The following is a 23,912-nucleotide window of genomic DNA, read 5'->3' on the forward strand; positions in this document are numbered from 1 at the left end:
TCACATGCCAAGACATAGTGGGCGTGCTAATGCCTTGCCGTGCGATCGCCTGCCTTATCAAATTTGCATATGCTGGGTGCGAGTGTACGCATCTACTGAGCAGGTCTGAATTGAGTTCTCAATTCCATGCATTTAGGTGTGTTGAGAGAGGGAGTGGGTTAAAAGCAGAATACAATAATAAATACCCAGGCAATGTCAGGAACAACAATATACATTATTTATTAACTTGCGGTTTAGGGTCTGATTCAGAGATGGATGCTGTTAGCATCGCTGCTGCATCTTTGGACACAGCAGCAATGCTAACATATGGTAATGCAGCAGGAGGCATCTGATGACAATAGACGCCTCCTGCCAGCATCGCAGATCCGAGTGCAGCATCAGATTGCCATGGCTGCAGACGCCCATCTAATTTAGCTTAAGCTCACTCAGAATGGACAACGGAACTGCTCAGCCCGGTGCAGGAAATCTGTGTTCTAAAATGCCCACCATTGGGTTTGTGTACATCTGAGTCAGGTCTATTGTCATAATCACAACTCTGCCTGGTTTGTTTTTAAATATTTTACAGAACTTTGATTATACATTTATATGCAGAAAATAAGATCTAAGTAATTAAATTGTTATTTAAAACTCGTTACAGTGCTCATACCTGGAAGCTAGGAATTGTCAGATAGAAAGCAAATACTTAATTGTTTTGCGAAAGATGCAAGAAGCATTGCCATATCTGGATGCCGAGTACCGTGAAGTCATTAAGAGTTTGATAGAAGATGCATTGCAGAGTGATCTGGAAAAAGCACATAGCTCATCCTCTGTGCATTTTAATTCTATCAGGTAAGTAGCTGTGTAGTGATTGAACATAAGAGGGGCTCTTTCAGAGGTGGATTTCCTATTTTTTTGTTCAAGATTTGTATCTCTCTTTGGCGCAAGCTTTAAGCACTATCTAGCTGATGGCATATTGACTCCTCAAGCTTATGGTACTTCATATTGCAGCAATGCTCATCATGTCAGTCATGGGTGACCATTGCATTACTTGATTGGCATTTCCATTTTCATTACTACAGAACAGAATTTTCCCATTTGCTTTTTTTAGTGTGTCCAGCTTTACGAAAATACATTTGGGACTTGTTTATAGTTAGAGGGGAGTTGTAGTGTTGCATGTACTGTAACATTTGGCACAATGCGCATATTTGGAACTTATCCTAGCATTTTGAGCTGTATGTATATGACATTAGAGGTGGATCAGGAGTGTTTATGCAGTACAGGAAGAGAGGTGAAAATGAACCCCCTACCGAATTGCACACATACTCAGCGTTAGCATTACATTTGCTCTGTAGATAACATAAGTGCATGTTCTGTGCATGAGTTATCACTGAGCATCAGAAATTATTTTCTATTTTTATTTCTGTTTATCTGAACTTTTACAGATCAGTATACAAAGTTCCATGCTTCTATTTTGCAGCGGCCATTTTATTTTTTGATTTGAAAGTTTAAAGTAATATACGTTTGTTGTGTTTTTTCTCTATGAAAATAATGTTCTGTGTATTTTTCAGTGAATATGATGATTATGGGTTCACAATAATTCCTGAGTATGAGGTTGAACACTTGAAACTTTTAGCCAAAATCCAGGCATTAGAAATTCGATCCAACAAACTTCTTACACATGAGGTTGTGGACAAACCTTTACGAATGAAGTGGAACAGCATTAAGGAGTTGACACACTCAGTGGAGCTGAAAAACCTGGTGAGACTTGGTATCCCAACAGAACACCGCAAGCACGTGTGGAAATGGCTCACTAGTCAACGGATCCGCATCAGTGCTAACCATTATACTGATCTTCTGAGGAAGTGTGAGAGCTCTCCGCACCCGGCCACTCAACAGATTGAACTTGATATACATCGCACACTAACTAATAATAAGCACTTTGCCTGCCCTACCTCAGAGTTCACTCAGAAGCTCAGGAGGGTGCTCCTTGCTTACTCATGGCAAAACCCTACCATTGGATACTGTCAGGGATTGAACAGGTAAAAAACAATGACAAAAGTAAAGGTAATGTTTTCATCTATGTTTGCACAAGTGTCTGCATGTGTTAATTGTGTGAGCAACTAAATGTGAGTTAGGTGCACTTGTGCGCATGATTTTATGCCCTCGTGCAATAATGATGTTTATTCCATCAGGCAAGATATTTAACTGAAGCTCATATGGTGGAATGAGCTCGTTACAGGGACATTCGTTGGTTTGCAGACATCTGAGCAGTCTCTCCAAAGCTCCTGTTTTTCCACATCTTTGTAGGTGACAGAAATCAGACGTATATGTGCACATTTAGAACACATTTTCTATGGAAACATACATTTCCAGGTGCATTTTTACCAGCATAATTCTTCAATTTTCAAATATATAACATTAAAATGTTTGATACATTTAAATGCAATAAAATATTGTCCCACAACTTTCATTATTAATTTAATTTAATATATAAATGAAACTTAACCCAGCAGTATTTTAGGAGAATAATTGAAAGATTGAAGTAATGAAATGGGTAGAGGAAAGTACCTTGTTGTGATGTGGTGTTGTGCCTTGACGTTGTGATGTGGTGTTGTGACGTGACATTGTGATGTGGTGTTGTGACGTGACATTGTGACGTGACGTTGTGATGTGGTGTTGTGACGTGACGTTGTGATGTGGTGTTGTGACGTGACATTGTGATGTGGTGTTGTGACGTGACGTTGTGATGTGGTGTTGTGACGTGACATTGTGATGTGGTGTTGTGACGTTGTGATGTGGTGTTGTGTGGGTAGAGGAAAGTACCTTGTTGTGATGTGACATTGTGATGTGGTGTTGTGACGTGACGTTGTGATGTGGTGTTGTGACGTGACGTTGTGATGTGGTGTTGTGACGTGACGTTGTGATGTGGTGTTGTGATTCTTTTCCTGATGGAATCCCAAACTTGTTCTGCGTGGGGCAGACAGGCAGATTTGTGCACATAAAAGTGCTTTGCCAGTATACATGTTTTTATTTTGGAAATTACCTTTAGTGTCTTTAAGTTACTGGGCAATACAACCCCAATAATTAGACTTTCATGTATGACGTATGACATGCAGCTTTGTATACAAAGTAAAGTTTGATTACATTTCTTACTCCATCAAATAGTGATATTGTATTTTTTCTATGGGCTGAATTCAATTACCCGCAGCACTTACTGTGGAGTTGTAGCTCCCAGGTTAAGCGTCCTGGTCTATTCAATTACAGCTACTTGTAACGTGTAAGTAGATCTTAATTCATAGCTCCGGGCACTTAGGGGTCTATTTATCAATGGTGGTGCAGTGGCAGCATTATGTATTGCTGCATATCTCATATAATGCAGTTTTGCACCCATATTCATCATTTCAGGCACCCTGGAGATAACTGCACTCATAAGCAGATGTCTTCCCCCATCACTGGCCGCCTAACGCTGGACTCCAATAAAATGTGCATGCGTAGCATAGACATTAATCAGGAGGAAATGCAAAAAAGCCTTTCTGGCTTTGCTGGTCCCCCTATTGCAATGCTGGGTATAGGTAATGCCAGGTCCAGATGGTATTACCAAGTTACAAAAAGCTAGGAGAATATAGAGGAACTGCAGGGGAAAACAATGCTTCCTCATGTTAAACAGGGCAAATGGTTATAATGACATCCTCCTAAAACAAATGGAGGATATAAAAACCTACTGTAATTATAATGTGGCATGTATTTTGTCATAGGATAGCAGCATTGGCACTGTTAGTCCTGGAAGATGAGGAGAGTGCATTTTATTGTCTGGTTGACATTGTAGAGAACATAATGCCAGCAGAATACTACAGCAATACTTTATCAGGATCGCAGGTAAGATTGTTTTTGTTAATTTACATTATGATAAACCCATAATGCAATTGTTGATGATACATAGATTCACTCTCCAGGATTTTATTATGCAATAGGGATGGACATTGTATATATGGGAAAAAATACTCCTCTCCCACTTGCATAACCACAGAATCCCAATATTTGAAATTGATAGTCATCTTCAGACCCTTGGTCTACAGCCAATCTTAATGTTGTGCCTGAAAATGACTCAAAAATTTATCAACTTTAGACTCCTGTGGTTATGTACACAATGTTCTAGAGTTCATAATCATTTCTGGCCTGAAGTTAACTAGCTCCAAATCAGAACCATTAAATTTACCACCAGAACACATAATGAATTGAATAAAGCAGAACTGCCCATTGGATAACCGATCACCCGATCGCCCGTACACATATCTGCAGATATATCTGTCCATCGGCTGTACAGCACAGCTGATGCGATATGTCATTCACAGACATATCGCTGGTACACACTGGCCGACGGGCACCAGATATATTGGCTGATCAATTGATCGGCCAATATATCTGTTATTGTGTGCCCAGCATTAGTCCCAGATCTATACTTAGCCTTCCATTGTGCCAAACTCCTTTTCATCTACTTTCTTTGTTTTCTAATGACCCCTGATTTTTAGATTGAGACAGTTATAGTTTTATGCTGTTTTTGAAATTGGTAATAACAAATACCATAATAACATTTAATGAAATCAATCTATTAATGACAAATGTGATGAAGACTGCTATTATGCAATATAATAATGCCAGTAACCTGTATTATATTCCTAGGTAGATCAAAGAGTGTTCCGAGATTTCCTTTCAGAAAAACTGCCTCGTTTGACTACACACTTTGAACAATACAAAATCGACCTCTCCCTTATCACTTTCAACTGGTTCCTTGTGGTATTTGTCGATAGTTTAGTTAGTGAAATTCTCCTGAGAGTCTGGGATGCCTTCCTGTACGAAGGGACAAAGGTAGGAATTATTTATGAGTGTAATCAAATGCATCAAGAGGCAGTGTTTTATAACTGAGTTCTGGACACTACCATGTAAGGAATGTTTCATGTATGCTGCATATGAGGAAAACAGATAGTGATTTTATTTTTATTTTATTGTATACAATTGTATGTGTTTATTGAGCATTTTGGGGAGTGGGGTGAATAAATAAATAAACAATAATAACAATGCAATAATGAACAAGACAACTGGACATGAGTAGTTGGAAGTGGTTTGAGGCAAAATATTGTTTCAAATCAGAATTTATAGTTACAAATTGGGGGAGGTTTATCAGTATCTTGAACAGAGATAAAGTGGAGAGGGATAAAGTACCAACCAATCAGCTCCTAACTGTCATTTTACAAACACAGGGCCTGATTCAGACCCGCTCGCGAGCGTTGAGCGCTCGCAAGCGGGTCGATGTTGCCCAAGTGCGCATGCGCACGACGGAGGCTGCTCCGTCGTGCGTATGCGCGAGACCCAAATAACGACGGCCATGCCGTCGTTATGGGTCTCGCACCAAAGGGGGCGTGCTGTCGATGGTGAGTGACAGCACGCCCCCTTTGGTGGGCGTGCCGGGGGCATTGCTGCCCAGACGGAGGCGTTCCCATGGGAACGCCTACCGTCTGGGTCCGGCCCCACTGACATCACTAGTGATGTCAGTGGGAGTGTTTTTGGCTCTGATAGAGCCAAAAGCACTCCGGGCTTGCGGCCAACGAGACCCTACCACAAGGGTCTCGTCGCAAGCCCGATGGTCGCGATGGTCTTGACCATCGCGACCATCTTTTTGGCCGCTCGCATAAGCTGTGGGTAAGCTCCCCATAAGCTCCAGGAGGCCACTCCAATTTTAGGTAGGACGGCACTGATTCAGAGCGAGCGCTCTTGTCAGAGCATCCGGCTCTGAATCAGGCCCACAGCCTGTAAAATGACTGTTAGAAACTGATTGGTTGGTACTTTATCCCTCTCCACTAAAATTGCCCAAATTCTCAATGTGATATTTGAATACATCACAAGGATATATTAAATATCGCACACAGGGACAGAGCTTGCGAGAAAGCTCTGCCCATGCGAATCCTCTCCGCACAGTTCTCAGGGTATTTTTCACAAAAAGTACCCTAAAAGTGTAACTGTGCAAGCACTGCTACCGGAGACTAATACAAGAAGGTGAACAATTTTGAGATCTATAGGTGGAAGTGAAAAGTATTAGGCCTGATTCTGAGTTGGATGTGAATTTTGCGCCTGATTCAGCTTTGGGGGTAAAGGTGCGTATTCACTTGCCGATAGAAGAACGACAGTACAATTACAACATTGTAATCGTACAGTGGTTCCTCTTCCCCTGTAGTGCCTACACTGAATTATATGTCGTTCAGTGCAGGCACCCTCCCTCATCCCCGAACATGCCCAATCTGTCGTTATTGACAGATTTACCAGCATGTTCAGGCGATGATTGATGTAAAAAACGACCAGCGGGAGCGCACATCGCCTGTTGTTTTCGAAATTTAAATGAACGATTTTGGAACGTTTAATGAGCGATTGAACGATTACAATGTCGTAATTGTTCAATCACTCACTTTAATCACCTAGTCACACACCTTAAGCGTGAGCAAGTAACTGTACATCTTGGTAACACCATGCTGCACTGCAGGTGGGCAGGGCCCACCCGCGCACGCAGTGGGGGTCTCCGAGTACCTAGAGACCCCCCCTGGCCGCCGCTCTATTAACGGGCAGCTGAACAACAACAGCCATCTTTTTACACTGGCTGGGGCAGTGCATAGCTCCTCCCAGGCTGTTCCGACGATGGTGCATCGTGAGAGGCTGAATGATGAGCTGCCGCCCAGTGACTCGCTGACTGTATCCGTGGCGCTTTCCCCCGGAGCCCCACAGGTGTGTGTATTACATGTGGGGATGCGTGGCAGAGGAAAGTACGTGCCAGCGGGGATGTGTATGTGGTGTCTTGCCAGCACGGGGTGGTTGCCGGGTGAGGGGACGTGGGTTGTTGGCGGGGGAGGTAGGAATCTTTAATAAATTATGCTGTATTTATTTGCCTGCATTAACTTTTTAAGTGAAAGAGGTGTGTGTGTAGTCTTTGTCAGTTTGTATGTGTCAGTATGTGTGTGTGACATTGTGTAGTCTTTATCAGTTTGTGTGTGTCTGTGTGTGTCAGTATATGTGTGTGTGACATTGTGTAGTCTTTGTCAGTTTGTGTGTGTCAGTATGTAGTCTTTGTCAGTGTGTGTGCATGTCTGTGCAATGCTGAACTGTCTATAAAAAAATATATATATATAATTATATATATATATATTTATTTGGTACTTGTGTACTTTACGGACTCTTTACCTTATTATAGAGAACTTCCGGTGAAAGTTGTCCCCTCGTGGGCTCGCTGTGCTCGACACGCTTCGGGCTCGGTGGCTCGCTACGCTAGCCACATGGTTATATTCCCTCTCTGTGCCCACTTGGATGGTAGGGAATGACGCTGGACACTTAATAAGGTAATGAGTCCGTAAAGTACACAAATACTATATATATATATATATATATATATATATATTTATATATATATATATCTCAATCAGTTTGGAAACCCCCGTTTCAAAATCCAAAGTCCTGCGTTTGCCACTGGGGACGGTGCTACCATTAGGCAGCTTTAGGTGGTTGCCTAGGGGCGCCAGCCACTGGAGAGCGCCACTGAGTCCACAAAAAAAAAAGAAGGATGTCTCTTTTAGTCCCGGCTGTGACTATTGTTGGCCAAAGCATAATTTCAAGAGTATGATTGAAAACATTCATGTACGTTTATTGAAATTGTACATTTGCTTATTCTGGGAAGAGGTCACGTTATCACATCATGTATGCATATGCATGGCCAAGCATGTCTGATACACAGAGAATAACAAGTTTAATAGTTTGTCGTTGGAATTTTTTCACAATAATAATAATAACAATAATAAATAGTTTGTTTTTTTGTGGATTCTCAAGAGGATATTACATTTAGGGCTCGCCTGCTAGATCATCGCGACAACAACCGGAACTCGCACAAAAGTGCTTGCAATCCCCTAGGACTTCAAGCAAAATTGTGTGAATTTGGGCTTGGAGCCATCCGCGAGAGGTGCGAGATGACGTGCCGTGGCCGGCGTTTTAATGCCGTGGTAACGGCAACTCGCACCCTTCGCGTCTAGTTGGATTGACCCCTTAGAAGTACCGTAAATTGGAGAATATATAGACATATAAAATTGTAAAGCGAATGGACTATGTTGGTGCTCTATAACTAAATGTTAATAAATATGAAATTTATTTTTATTTGTTTTACTTTAAGTATTTTTTGTTAATGACTTTTCAACACTATTTTTCATATTATATCACTGTCATACTAAGATTGGTGGATGCTCCATTGTTTATTTAATTTCTAAATTATACAGTATATCTTAAATCATTGGCGTAAGAGGAAATCAATGCAGTTTTTGTTTTACATGTTGCATTTGCTTGTTTTAAATTACCTTCTTTATTGTAGAAAGCTTAAATGACTTGCCGCTATTCATTGTGCTGCAAAAGAACTGCTAGCTTTATCACTAATCATCTGGCAATGGTGTTTATAGCAGGTAGACTGAGACAGTGAAACAGATCTCAAATTAGACATAGCTGCTGGTATGCATTGTGCTACTTTTAAGCAACTTAGAGCCGTATTCAATTTGAGCGGACCCGCGATACTTTTCCGCCTCCCGGACTTTTTTTCCGCCTGCTTCGTCTGTTTTGCAGGCGGAAAAGTATCGCGTGCGTGCCCGCGTATCCCCGTATTCAATTTGAAAGTATGCGAAAACGGGACCCGGCGAAACTTAAACAAACGGAAAGTCCTGTCAGATTCGGGAAATCAGCCCGACACCCCTAAAAGATGCTCTGACATGGGGGTTAGCTATAGTTACCCCCGATTTGTCTTGCTGAAGGTATTTGGTGTTTTTAAACAGGCTCAATAGCTGCTAAATAGCATTTTTGTAGAAGTGGTGAAGAATAGTATTCAGGAGTTTTTTTTTGTTGAAAATAACTTATCCTAGCAAATTTGGGGTACGTGAAAATGGGGGCCGGCATATTCAAAAGTTGGTAAAGTTAAGTTTAAAAAATCGTGAAAAATCCACCTACCGCAAGCACCTGCAATGAAAAAAACACCTAGGGCATACTTGGGGACCCCCCAGAGTCTAGTTCGCTAGTTTTTAACTTTGTCCCCCAACATTTTTTTTTTCATCCCCAAATTCAAAGTGATTTTTTTGGGGTGTTCTTAAGATTTTTTTTTTTATTTTTTTGACGCAGTTTACCTTTGGGGGACTGTCTGAAGGCTACACGGGGGTTCCCGCAACGTTGCACCCCAAAACCGCAATTCTGCACTTTTTTCCGCCTGTTACATTGCATTGACTTTCCACCTAGGCGGAAAGTTTTTCAAATTGAATACGGCGATACGTTTCCGCCTGGCGAAATGACATCATCGGCGAAACCTTTTCGCCGATTCCTGCTTTTCGCTCCAAATTGAATACGGGTCTTAGCCACATACGCAGTTGAAAAACATCAACATAGCGCTAATATCGGCTTTGTGCGCAACACGGAATCAGCCCTATAATGTCATAGTCATACTGTATGATAATGGAGAGATTTGTCAGACATTTGTGATGATTAAGCTTCAGTGTTTCCAGGAAACTAACATGTGTTGCCAGATATTATTTAGCTATGTACCATTATGGTTTTAGACATCAGTTTCTTATTTTGACAGGTTCTCTTTCGTTATGCACTTGCGATCTTCAAATATAATGAAGAAGAGATCTTAAAACTGAATGACGAAATGGATATCTACCAGTACCTTTCATTTTTCACCAAGACCATCTGCGATGGAAGGTAAATCAGTATCATACTTAGATATTATTTACTGCGTATTTACTTTCCAAGATTAGACCCGGAGCTGAATAATATTAAATCTAGTAAAGGCTAATCTAAAATAAACATACAGAAATAGAATTTAAAAGGTCAGCTATTCGAAGAATTTCATTTTAATTTTAAAATATTGTATGGTGGCTCTAAAGGACGGCCCCTACACAGAGCAGCCCAACAATGGAAACTAGACAACCAAACACTGCTTTGTGGGCGGTGTCCGCCCAGTGGATGCATAAACCAAAGCTCAAACCTTTAACTCTCCCAATCCCATCCGTAGATGGCCATACTGCCCCCGTAAAGGTGGTACAGTACTTTTCCACAATTACTAGAAGGTGAGTGCACCAAATACACCAACTGCACCCGGGCTGATGATAAGCCGTACTTTCATGCCCAAAACAATAGCTGACAACAAACAAGCACTCTGGAAGGGTGGGCGGGCAAATTTTCTTCAGGAAAGAAGCCTAAAGCTCTACTACTTAGGTCCAGCAGCTCCCTGTTTCCCTTGCTTGTTTATTATTTGAACTTGCCTTGCTACTGCTACCATCGTTGCAACTGGTTGTCCATGGCTCTAGTCATACTTGCCTATACTCCCAAAAAGGCCAAAAATCGAAAATGCCTATACTCCCAAAATTGGGAGGCGCTCCCTGCCACCCGGAAGACTAGACAACTCTCCCGTAACCGCCCCTCACGTTGCTGCCCGCATCCACCCGTGGCCGCCCACTTACTGAGCAAAATTGGGCAATCCAGAAAGTTGGTAATTATGACTCTATTTAGTAAAAAATGCGGAATACTTTATGACTTTATCAGCATTTTTCATAGTCTTCTTAAACCCATATTTGTATAAAAAGACTTTCCAAAACAGTGCACTCAAAAAAGGACCTGTCACGGCGGAGAGAAAACTAGCCTGTGGTGTGCTTCCTTTTAGATCTATTATCAATGGGAATGCAGCAACTGTTACAAGTCACGGTCACGACTTGTCTCCTTCGAACAGTTTACCCAGTCAGGACGGGGTTAAACATAGAAACACAGAATTTGACTGCAGATAAGAACCACTTGGCCCATCTAGTCTGCCCCATTTTTAAACATATTGTTACCTCAACCCTTATTGATCCCTACTTCTTCTGAAGGATATCCTTATGTTTATCCCATGCATGTTTAAATTGCTCTACTGTCTTAGCCTCTACCACCTCTGATGGGAGGCTATTCCACTTGTCCACTATCCTTTCTGTGAAGTAATTTTTCCTCAAATTTCCCCTGAACCTACCACCCTCCAGTTTCAGAACATGTCCTCTTGTTCTAATACTTCTCTTTCTTTGAAGAATGTCTCCTTCCTTTCAAAGCCACAGCATAACCATTTACTGTCTACCAATGGCCATTGTCGCACCATCGGCACATTTGCCGCGCCATCGGCACATTTGCCGCACCATCGGCACACTAGCCACACTATCGGCTGCCAAAGCCACAGCATAACCATTGACTGTCTACCAACGGCTATTGCCGCACCATTGGCACACTAGCTGCACCTTTAGCATACTTCACACCGCAGCTCTTTCACAATATTATCTGCTCTTCCTGTACAAAACTCCTTGTTATCTTCTTAGGATTCCAGTTGACACTCCTTTAAGCTGCTACTACTCCGACAAGTAAGTCCGGGCGGCTGCCTAAATACTGGTGAGCGATTTATCTCTAAGGGAACAAACGGGCAGTTGTTAGTGGTGGAAGACCTTGCAGCCTGGGTTCTAGACGGCTTACCAGGAGTGGTCACTGGTAATCATAACAGCAACATGTTTGAATCCCAGTGCGCATACGCCTCCCTATGCATGATAAGAACGGGTACCGAGAAAGCAATGCATCATGAGAGAAAGTTGGAAGAGAACTGTCATTGCATTATGTTTTGAACAAAAGATGAGAGAAGAGAAATACTGGATCTGCACAGCCCACATTGCTACCTATAAGGGCTGCTGAAATATGCTGTAACAATCAAAATTAAAAGGCAGAGATAGCTGTGAATTTTCTGCACTTTTCTGTTTGCCACATATGAAGACACCCAAAATAAATGTTTTCTTTATCTAAAATCCTGGAGAAAACCATTTGTTATGCGAATATAAATAGACTCCTATGTCTTCTGGATTTCCTGTTATCTGACTTTGGCCTATTAATCTATGCTCCACTTCTGCCTGTACTAACATGACTTTGCCAACTGGACTCCTTATCACATACCAGATACATTACAGGCAGTTTCTATGTGCATTTTTAGGACTGACTTTTTTTTACGTAGACAACTTTTTCTAGTATGTAAAGAAAACTTCCCTCACGCTGTCAGACTTGTTCCCTTCTTAACTCATTGCAGATACAGATGTAAAACATGTATTTGAAGAATAAAGACAAGATCAGGCATCGGATCTGAGTATGCTGTACTAAGTGTTGCAGGTATTAAGCACAGCTAGAGCTTAATACACACTATACAATTTTCAGGTCAACCTGACAGATATTGGGTTGTTGGCCAGATATTTGTTTAGTGTGTACAATGCACCAGGCCTGACGGTCAGTCAAAATCGCATAGAATCGGTTACAGATATAGCATGTACTGCACACGCTATGTTGTTTTATGATCATTCAGAATATGCAGTGTGTAAGAACCTCGACCGATGTTTAGTGCATAGTGAGCCTGATTCAGATCATTAGAGAAAGAAGTGTATTTTCCTTATCCCTGGATATGAGATGTATCACACATATATTCTTCTTTATTTTTCACATATAGGAGTAACCTGTTAACTGTTGTTTCTAATGTTTTAAGTCTTTGTAGACAGAGCTTAATTAAATATACCTAGAATATAGGTATGATTTTGATACTTTCTTTTCAGCATCATTTGAACCTATGGCTGAAAGCATGGTTACCTTACCTTATCCCTCCGGATCAGGTTGGTTTTGTTCCAGGTTGCCAAGCTTTGACAACACGCGGAGAGTGGGCAACCTGATCCATCAGATAAATGTGAGCGAAATCCCTGTCCTCATTGTGGCTCTAGATGCAGAAAAAGCTTTTGATCGTGTTGACTGGTCCTTCATGATGAAAAATCTTGAGACCTTTGAATTGCATGGGGAATTCATGACAGGTCTATCTGCTTTCCACCGTAATCCTTCAGCATCTGTACTGGTCAATGGTCCTTGTCACCACCCTTCGCAATCTCCAATCAATGCCACCGATTTTTGCATTGATTATAGTACCTCTGACTCTCCGTATACAGTGCAACTCGAACATCTCCTGGTCAAGGTCAGCTCCAAGGAGCATAAAATTGCCCTTTGCGCTGATTATGTCCTTCTCACTGTTGCTAAACCTCTAATGTCTCTTCCCATTGTCTTTCATGGGCTGTCCCAGTTTGAATCCTTTTCTAACTATAATGTTAACCCAGATAAGACTAAAATTTTGGACTTTTTCGTACCTCCATTGACTAAGAAGCTGTTGTATCTTAATTTTCAACTTAATATGCCGACCACTAGACTTAAATACTTAGACATTTCCATTACCAAAACTGAGCCCCCCTCTTACCTTGACACTCTGCATGAACTCTTCACCGCGTCTGTAATACCACTTTCGTCTAATCCACAAACCCCCCCCTCCTCCCCACCCCGGGCTAGCCCTCTCGGCATTTTCTTTATGGGCTTAAGTCGGGAATTAGATTCCTTAATTACCTTGTTCTCAGAGGTGTATTCCCTACATTTTCTCAACTTCAGGAGCATCTTTCCCTGCTGACATCTACCCACAGCTACGACACTTCTTTCACACACATTCTTGTTTACTCTCTTCTACACCTCTCAATCCCTCTGGACCTCTTTGTCGGCCTTTCTTGAGGGCTTGTCTCTTTCTTTTATAACTCTGTTTTGCTCCCCACCTCATTGAAATTTTGTACGCACGAACTGCAGTGGCAACATGACTTATTGAATCCCTCGATGCGGATGAATGATTGGCATCTGGACTGGAGTCTTCAAATCCTCTCTGTGTGAACGCATTAAGAAAAGCACCCATTTACTGATTTATCAGTGGTACCTGGTCTGACCAAGTTATTTTTTGTCTTGGAGAGGTTGCGAGAACACTGGCTCTTTTCCTCATATTTGGTGGACATTCCCCTTTCTCCAAGATTTTTGGCTCTGGGTCCGTTCTCACTTGACCACTCTTCTAGCTACCACACTACCATTTTTACCTAAGCATATCTTACTCCCACTTCCATTCCCTGACCTCACATATCACTAGAACAGACTTATCAAACATGTTTTACCAGCCGCCACTTGTCTGATTGTCTCCCATTGGAAGTCTATGAATACTCCCTCCCTTTCTGCTCTTCTCCAGAAAATCTAGTTTGTTTATGAAATGGAGCTCATGACAAATTTCTGCAAGTCTCTCTTGATTCCTTTTAAAAGACATGGAGCCCATGGATGCAATATAATCATATCCCCACTCTCCCATTCTAAAGGTCCATTTTTTGCAGAGGTGTCGCAGCAGATATTGAATATATATGCTGCAGTCTCCCCTTCTTACATTTTGGTGATGCTTCATTTTTGCAGATATGCCCGGGAAAACAGCTAAAAAAAATAGCATCAATAGATGCGCCCATTAATAAGTTAATAAAAACGAAGCCATACATACAATTACACTGAATCTAAATCAGAATTTGTTGCTTGCCATTTAAAGCTCCTACTGTACTTGATTGTTTTTTTCTAGTAGATTATTGGATTCGTTTGGGATCAATTCAGTAGTGTTGGAAACCATTACCATGTTCATGTCTTAAGGCGTTACCCACAAGCGTTACGTTTGCACCAGTAAATATAAATACAAGTCACATATATACACTATGCAGCTCATGTGTGGTATACCCATTGTTGATATGCACTTGATGTCTTCTGATGCCTTTGCGAATGCATCTAGAAAGAAGTAGCATGGTGACTTTCACAATCATTTCAGTATCCCATACCACAACCCTTTGAAATAGGGATAGGACCCACTGGTAAAAAAAAAATATTTACCTAACATGGCTCCCATAGCAAATATGTTAAATTACTGTGGTATACAAAATATTTGCAACATTTTCTAAGTGCAAATTACTTATTTGAATTTATTTTACTATAAATTTGGTATGCCTATTTATTTTGTTTTTGGCATGTAATGAAAAATTGGTAAAACATTCCTTTGATAAATTAGAATGCATCTTATTTCTGTTAAACTCATTTTCTTCTCAGGAAATTAATGAACATTGCCTTTAATGAGATGAACCCTTTCCCAATGAAGCTTGTAAGAAATCGTCGTGTTGCACATATGGAAAAATTCAAAGCGGAACTGGCTGAATTGGAAATGATAAAACTGGAATATGTCAAGAAGAACGAGAAACTTGGGAGTGCGGGCATTGACATGGGTGTCAGTGAAGATGAAGAAGATACATAGTGACTGAGTAACAACCATTTACAACATAAAGTCACAGAGTATGAAAAAACAAAGAAAATAGACTGCACCCTAATTGAACACAGTATTAAATCAGTGTATATGAAAAATTTTTATTAAATTATGATTCCTTAAATTTTAGTTGAATCGCCCGTTTGAGAACCCACAATAGACTTCTCATATTAAATAAAATTTAATTTATTCATATATAAACATAAAAACATGTATTTCCATAGTTATTTAGCTGGAATATTAGCTGCAGTAGAGCACAACTCTAATAGTATAGCTGGTTTTATAGCATTGAATCAATTAATACAATTACCCAGTTGACATTCGGGAAGTGACAGCATAAAATGCAGGCGTGTTGTGACCATTTTCAGGGCGTGTCACAGCTTGCGTATGCGATAAAATTGTCTCCAGCTTCTCAGTTCCCTCAGCCATTTGGAGTAGCGTTACTCAGAACTGCAATAGATTAATGATTTGCGACCAATGCTGCGTCTCTGTACACAGTCACTAGGATTTGAGAAGCCGCTGGTGGGCATCTATACAAATCCCAGCTGCTGCGACGTTTACATATTTTTGCACAGCTGCTGCGTACAAATTTCGCAGCTCCAGCGGCATTAGTGTACATCTCTGATCAGGCCATATGTCCAGGTCACCATTCCATTCATCATTTTGCTTTCCTGCGTTTTGATTACGTGGCATACATGGTGCTGTACATAGCTCATGTATGTGCTGATCATCAACACCCTGCCAAACACACCATATCAATCAGGTGTTTTGAGCATCATCATCAATATTCTCACTACAATTACATGCCCTAGACTAGTGATTCTTAACCTTGGGTACCAGTAACCCAGGGGTACTCTCTGTGATGTTCAGGGGTGCTTGAAACATTTTCTGTAATGGTTGTTCATGGCATCCAGGTGATAATTACACACATCAGGGAAAGCAGTGTCCTAGGGTCTCCATACTCATACAGTCTATCCCTGTATCCTTGTAGAAGAAAGAATATGTGGACTATAGTTTTATTGGCAATTTTTAATTATTCATAAATTGTAAGATGTGAAAAATATATACGTACAATACATTCTATTCTTGTGTCATTTTTGAAAATCTTGTTTATAGCACATTCATTGCTTTTATATATAGGGGCACCAAAATATTTTATCTAACTGCAGTTATTTTCATTACAAAAGTATTGCATTGCAAATGATGGGGGCATAAATGGGCTGCCAGAAGGCACCCAGGAAGAGTTTATTGTGCGTTTCACTCTGATCCACCATCTCTGTAAACAATATATATACAAAAATATTATATGACTTTAGCATCAGAAATGCCAAATGTGAAAAAGTCATACAAGCATAACTGTCCCTACTAGAAATGTGCAGTTAGTATAATAATACTGAAGCAAAAGAGAGAAAAACAGGAGAGTGACAGCTGATTACATTGTGTACAGTAGATATTATAATTGATTTCTGTCTTCAGATAACTTTTATTCAGAGGCGTCACAACAGGTGGTGACACCTAGTGCAGCACCTCCTGACCACCCACGCGCATGAAAGGGACGTGGCCTTGTGTCCACGAGACCGTGTTCCCGAGTTGTCCCGTTTCGTGGGTGTAAGTGCTTGTGTGACTGATGTTAACATTTTATAAAGGATAATAATATACTGTAGGTAGATTTTATGTGCTGCTGAAGATGGTTTGCAATTTTGACTGCATACACAGTCACAGGAATAACATTGATATGATTACAAAATAGGATTGCTTTAGCATATTTAATGCTAGAGATGCTTGCAAAATATTTATTATGAGATGACCTTCATGTGAAGGTTATGTTCTTGTCAAGATATTTTCCAGAGTTGTTATTATCATCACCATATAAATAGCACCAACATATTAAGCAGCATTTTACAATATAAGACTATTACTGTACAAATGGCAGTACAAGAGGTATCACTTGCTTGTATAAACTTGATATCTGAGAAGTGAGCTATTTATTGTCACTGATGACTATTGGCACAATTTGATTAATGTCACATTTTGTGCATATGTCAAAACACAAAGATGCACCTAGTTGAAAATCAGTTCACATGTGTTAGTTCTAACGATACTGGATTTAAACCTCTATACGCTCCTGCCTATACCTTCTAAATCCTGCCTATACCTTCTAGAATTGTTGCTATTTGCGTACGCAGTCATACAGTATATAAATGCCTTCAGACCTTGAAATGTGTTTCCAACGCATTTCAACATAAAAACAGTAGGTTACACGATGTGATCTAAAGACAATTTAGTGCAAAGAAATCATACAGACCCAAGGTACAGTTATACAAACGCATGCGCTCTGGGACCAGTTACCGACATAATAACAAGAAACCTCTGTCAACAGCATCAGCAAGAATACTCCAGATTGGGATCTGAACGTACATATATACCCTTACAGGGATAAGCAATACAATAGGCAAGTTTGGCATGATTCCATTGGTTCTCCGTCACGGTGCTTCTGTTACAGGACATTTAACAGGTCGATTCAAATGGACACAGGTCAGCCTCCCACAGCCTTTTGTCTCCTTTTTCCCCCTGCATGCAAATCTAAGCTGCTAACATTACAAAGTACATTTTAGTGTTTTAACTCTCTACAGTCCATAAGTTGCGAATGCATGTTGCGATCTTCTCACCGATGACACCGGAAAGTTGTTGAGACAGAGTAGATCAGTACAACACCAAACACGGTTTGCTTATCATGTACTAAACCTTAGATATCAAATAGTCTTTATTTCACAACATTAGTAATAAATGAATAAACCTTGAATATTACACTTTGAAGCTATGGAATCTTTTATGTGAGTGTGCAGTGTGTAAGTATATCTATGATGGATAACATACATATACATATATATATATATATATATATATATATATATATACACACATATACACATACCATACCCTTCCAACACATGTTTATTTTAAAACTACAATGCAAGGTGTTATGAGCAGTGAGTTTCACACTCAAACAGGGTGGAGACCCCCAGCTGACTGTTGGTGCCATCCTGTCTGACAGTGAATTAAAAATTTATCATCTATTTAGGATACCTGTGTCAGTTCTTTCAAGCAGATTTCTTACCATTGTTCATTTAGACAAATTCAATTGTGATCAGTGTCTGGGCCATATTTCAATTGCCACAGCTACACCTGTCCAAATGTGGGGTCTCTCCATTTACATGCAAAAACACCCACAGTATCCTGGTGTATTGTTTTTCTAATTTCTTTTCTCAGGAAGCTAAACTTATTAAACTCTGCGTGAATACTGTGTTTGTTATGGTACTTTTTTATGCAAGGTTGCCCTTAGATACATCAGAGTATGGTTTCTGAAAGGAGTATTAAAACATTGCCATATGTACTTAGCTCGTGAGTTGTAACTTAAAATGGGAATGGGCGGCCATTCGCAAAATGGCGTCGTGAAAATCTAATTTTTAAGATGGAGTCTTGTCGCCATTCGCAAGATGGCGTCATTCCAATCTAATTTTAAACTGATTCTGTCTCAGCCAATTATCCAGCTTCGACAGTCCACCCTTTGATAGCAACCAACATGCTATCATACACTGATCTTAAATTTAATTTTTAGGCTTACATTATGACATATTATTTAATGTTATTATGGGATGGCACAAGATGGTTCTTAATACATCAATAATGGGTCTCTAGGAGGGGACATAAAACTATCCTTATACGCACACCGCGGATCTTGGGAGATCATGGGAAAGATGTGGGGATGCACCTATCCTATAGAGGAAGTCTTGAGGGGGAATAGGGACTTACATTATTTAAGGTGTTTAAAAATAACATTTTGATAATACATTTTATGCATGTCTAAATATAAAACATTATACAATGGTATTTCCTAGTTCAGGGTTGTAACTTGTAATGCAGTGCTACATTTACCTCAGTATTCATATTGTCACTACTAACCACCATCATAATTTAGTTCTTCCGGTTTACCTTATTTTTACATTTTCCACACTTCAACACAGTAGGAACACACTTGACACATATGCCAATTACTATGATGACAACCAGTATGAGGATCAGGAGTTTACCTATGCTTGCGATCATTTCCTGGACCCACTCTCCTAGATCTGAGAACCATTTCACTGGGTTCAACCATGAAACCCATTCCTCTACTTTCTCCTCTACTTCAGACACTGAAGCATTATGGTTCTTTCGAAACTCCCATTTTAGCTGCAGAATTCATCCATCTTGTGGTCTATTACCACCTTAGGGTTGCTGGTATCGTTTGTAATATAAGTGCAACACTTCACTCCAAATTGGGTGGCCAAAGTTACGCAGTACCCTCCAGTGACAGCTGTTAAGTAATTTAACACTAGTCTGTGGTGCACCAGTTCTTTCTTGTACGCTTGCAATTAACTACCTGTATACCTGAAGGTGTCATCATACAACTCGGTAATATTATCTATCAATTTAGCAAGATCTTGGATATATCTAAAATTTAGTGTACCCCGAGCGATCCTGGTGGGATCCAATGCTACTAAAACGTGAAAGCCAGTTGTCTCACTAATTAACTGTGTGGCTTTATGCACATCACCAGGTATCATATTTCTTTTACCTTTGTGTTCATACTGCGTGTGAAGATATGGTGATGGTGTGTTTTTATGAATACCAAGCATTTCAACATGTGTGAGGGTCATAACCTCTTAACAATTACAGTACTAAGATTGGTCAGGCACTACCCTGATTGGCATTGCACTCCTCCTCTTGACTCTACTCCATCAGCACTGCCATCAGCTCCCATCTCCTCTATTGGTCCCCCGTCACAGAAACCAGATATCCCCGAACAAACCAGGATGATGGAAACTCTGGAAGAGAATATAAAAATGAACACAGCAGACCAGTCCATCGCCGCAGCAAGGACCTGCAAAATTCTTTAGCTCAGGTATCTCACTACAACCTTTTAATCCTCCCGGAACAAGCTCGCAATTGACAGGTCCACGTTATCAGCCTTGTCTCTCTACCGGTTGTTTGACCTTTTTGCAGTGAGTGGAATGGACCCAGGTATCTCTCTCGGCCACATTCAAAGATGTGGTACTCGTCAGTAACACCTGGTACGGACCTTCCCACCAATCAGTCAAACAACCTGAGTGTAAAAAATTCGGATCATAACAAATTCTCCAGGTTTGACATCATGACAATTTGCATCAAACATGTTAGAAAATAACATTTTCAATTTCAGTTGTTCTTACTCATCTTCGTGAGACACTGCACAGTAACCTCATTATCATATTTTCACATGAGGCTGCCTGTCAAACAGTTTCTCAAAGGGGGACAGATAAAAAAAAGAAAAAGAGACGGTCTGGGGTGATCTTGATATTATTACTACCCACCAACTTACACATGTTTGTTTTTAAAGACATCACCTGTGAAATGAGTATCCCTATACTCAAGGGATATCGTATCTGCATACAACCTTCTGTACAATTAAACCCTGTTATTAATAGCTACTACTCTAGGTAGTGTCTTAGACCCTGGGTTTGGACAGTTTCCCAAGTACTTGACCTTAGCCTGGCATGGCTGCAATTTGTCCTTAGCAACCTTGTGTCCTGTGTGTGAGAGATGAAGCACAACAGTTTAGTATAATTTAAACATGGCATAAATGAAACAGGGCACAACAATAAATCGTCCACATATTGTATCAGAACAGATCCATTGGCAGGTTGAAAAGATTGTAAACAGTCATATAAGGCCTGGGAAAAGATACTGGGGCTGTCTATGAAACCTTGGGGCAATCATGTCCATGTGTAGTACTTCCCGTTAACCTGACTATCTGTAGACTACAGATATGACCTGACCCCTAGTGCTGACTGTCATTCTTCAATACAGCATGTAAGGCTACTATTGGAGCTGGCGACTGTTGGGGGTTTCCTGTATTCTGTGTATATCCCTTATGAGGGTATACAGGTACTGTCTGGTTTGGGAGTCCTACATTCTTCACTTTGCAGTACTTAGGTGTCCCACTTGGTTGCAGTTAAAGCATTTTTGTGAGCGGGGTGGGTGATAAGGTTGTTGTGTGGGTTGAGCAGTGGGGAAATGGTGAGGGTAAGGATAAAGATTTTGAGGGTAGTATGGTGGTTGAAGATATTGTGGCGGTGGATATTGTGGCGGTGGATAGTATGGGTTTTGTGGTTGTGTAGGATAAGTGGGGTAGGGCTGTGTTTGCGGTGGTGTGGGATTAGTGAGGACATGTAACTGTTCAGGTGCAGGTGTGGATGCAGGTGTGTCTGCTGGCTGTGATGTTACCATCATTCCTTCTAGAGCTTGAATACTGACAGCCATAAGTTTCTCGCCCTGGGTCTCTCTCTTTTTAGAGATGTTCTTGTCATGCTCAATTGCGGATTCTATGAGGGTGTCTATGGTGACTCCCCTCCAGCCAGGCTGTGAGGTCTGAACCCGGGTCTTTAGGTTCTCTTTAAGACCATCCATGAGTACAGTGACAATCATTACCCTGTGGTGAGTGCTATCTTTAATATCTTCTAACCCAGTGTACTGGGTGATAGCCTGCAGAGCCCGGTCACAATAATCTTCTGCAGATTCACTCTCTTTTTGTTTTATGGTGAAGATTTTGTTCCAGTTAACTACTACTGGAAAATATACACCCAACTGAGTTACAATGCTGGAAATATTACTTTGATTAATTTCGTCTGTTAAGGGAACATCTCCATCCAATACACAATCCGTGATAAATTTTGCCACGTCATTATTGCGTGGTAGACAGGCCCTTAACACCGCTCGCCAATCTTTGTTGGTTGGTTCGTGAGAACTACCCAAATTTCTCAAAAATCTTTGACATTTGGCTAATTCCTTTTTGGGATCGGGGAAATCATTTATTATGGAATTTAGCTCCGCTCTTGTCCAAGGACAATGCATTACTACTTCCCTTGTGGGCACTACTCCGTTCGCATCCGCATTCCCATTCAGAACAGTTATTGTCCGGATGGGATGCAGACCGGCCGCACTGCTACATTTGACCTTATTGCCTGGCTGGGGGTTTAGTCTGTTACTGCTACGTATAGGGTTAACTACTTGCTCTACGGGTGCAATGGATGTTAACACTTCCCATACTATCACTGATGGAGATGGCAGCACCACTTGTGATTGTCGTGGTGGAGCATCTAACATGTGTACAGCATGGGAAATGGCAGACATAACAATAGGCTCATCATCCACATCATAAACATTTTCCTTATGGTTACTTAAGAGAGGGTACAAATTACTTGTTACATTTTTATGGGTTTTTTCAACAACTGTACCTGCACCCCCATCCGCATAGGGTGACAGTGGTGCATGTGAACCACTGACAATACCTTCCACAATGCTACCTTGCTGCACGTGCGCGCTATTTCGCGGCTCGCACGCATTGCAATTTAGCGCTGCGGGTGTACTTTCTGGTAACGTGCTTGAGACGCTAGTTTGCGTCTCTTACACACCTTTAAGCCACGCATCACCCTCATGCTGCCACAATTTTAAACATTCGTTATATTTTATCTTTTTCACTCGAGAACGCACCAAACAGATGTGAGCTCGGACATTGTTCAATATCTCCTTATCAAAGCTACCAATTCTAGGAAACGGCCTAACACTCTTCCTCGTCATATTAAACCATAAATCGCAATATCTGGTTGCATTGGCACCATACTTAGTATGCATAATATGTCGTGCCGACCCAAGCGGCGCTTCCAACAGCAGCAAATCATTAACATCTCTACCGTTTGCTTGGCCCCCATTCTGGGAGAACCCTATGTTTTTCAAGATTTAAACTGGTGAAAGACAGTCAAGATACTTTCACTTACCTGCGGACAATATTAACAGGATGCGCCCACACAACTATGGATGAAATTTCTAGATGCTCCCACTCACCTATGGAAGAAATTTCTAGATGCTCCCACTCACCTATGGAAGAAATTTCTAGATGCTCCCACTCACCTATGGAAGAAATTTCTAGATGCTCCCACTCACCTATTATCTCTCAGTTTACAATCACAAGTTTCCAGTTCGGCTCAATTACAATGCTCAAGTAACCCAACCTAATTACTAAACACTGCAATCACACTGAGAGCCGGTCCCTACAACAAAGACAACGTGTACACCTGCTGATGTGTATAGAACGGTAGCTACTACCGAGCAGCTAGGGTAACTCCTGCACCTAGCCCTTAAGGATCATACAATACCCTTAACATTTAGGACCCGTGTTACACCCTAAACAAATACTCACAGTTACACACTTTATTCCAGCGCAGAAAAATACACGTTAACCCAGTTATTGGCAACAATTGATAATGTAATCTCAACAGCTTTGTTTAAAACATGTGGCAGCAAAACCGGAAATACGTATACGCTATTGTGTGACTAGTCGCATACACAATAATGCGACTATTACACAACCGTATTATGACTCTTATACTTAGCTGCATACGCAAAAATACGTCTCAGCTGCGTACGCAAAAATGCGACACCCCCTATTTAACCCACAAAATAAAATGGAAAAACAACCTATCGACGAAGGAAAACAAACTTTTTCCTTCCCCATCCCTGGATTCCCGCTCCTAAAGTCACAGTAACCGGTAGTGCACTCTCAGCAACAACGGTGGTAACAGATTCCGAGCGCACAATACGTTCTCCTGCCAGG

At 40.9% G+C, this 23,912-nt stretch overlaps 1 protein-coding gene across 2 annotated transcripts in view; it reads left to right on the forward strand.

The window, feature by feature from the left end:
* TBC1D2 (TBC1 domain family member 2) overlaps nucleotides 1–16,298 on the forward strand; it is a 194,165-nt gene extending 177,867 nt beyond the window's left edge. For both annotated transcript variants that reach the window (XM_088448387.1, XM_088448386.1), the window contains exons 9-14: nucleotides 638–828; nucleotides 1,548–2,018; nucleotides 3,735–3,855; nucleotides 4,660–4,845; nucleotides 9,620–9,741; nucleotides 15,010–16,298. In XM_088448387.1, coding sequence (XP_088304513.1) covers nucleotides 638–828; nucleotides 1,548–2,018; nucleotides 3,735–3,855; nucleotides 4,660–4,845; nucleotides 9,620–9,741; nucleotides 15,010–15,211 — 1,293 coding nt within the window. In that variant the 3' untranslated portion in view covers nucleotides 15,212–16,298. The remainder of the gene's footprint in view (nucleotides 1–637; nucleotides 829–1,547; nucleotides 2,019–3,734; nucleotides 3,856–4,659; nucleotides 4,846–9,619; nucleotides 9,742–15,009) is intronic.
* Nucleotides 16,299–23,912: the final 7,614 nt, after the last annotated feature.

The sequence above is a fragment of the Taudactylus pleione genome, unplaced genomic scaffold (assembly GCF_031769625.1).
Source record: "Taudactylus pleione unplaced genomic scaffold, aTauple2 ptg000454l, whole genome shotgun sequence".
Taxonomy (NCBI): Eukaryota; Metazoa; Chordata; class Amphibia; order Anura; family Myobatrachidae; genus Taudactylus; species Taudactylus pleione.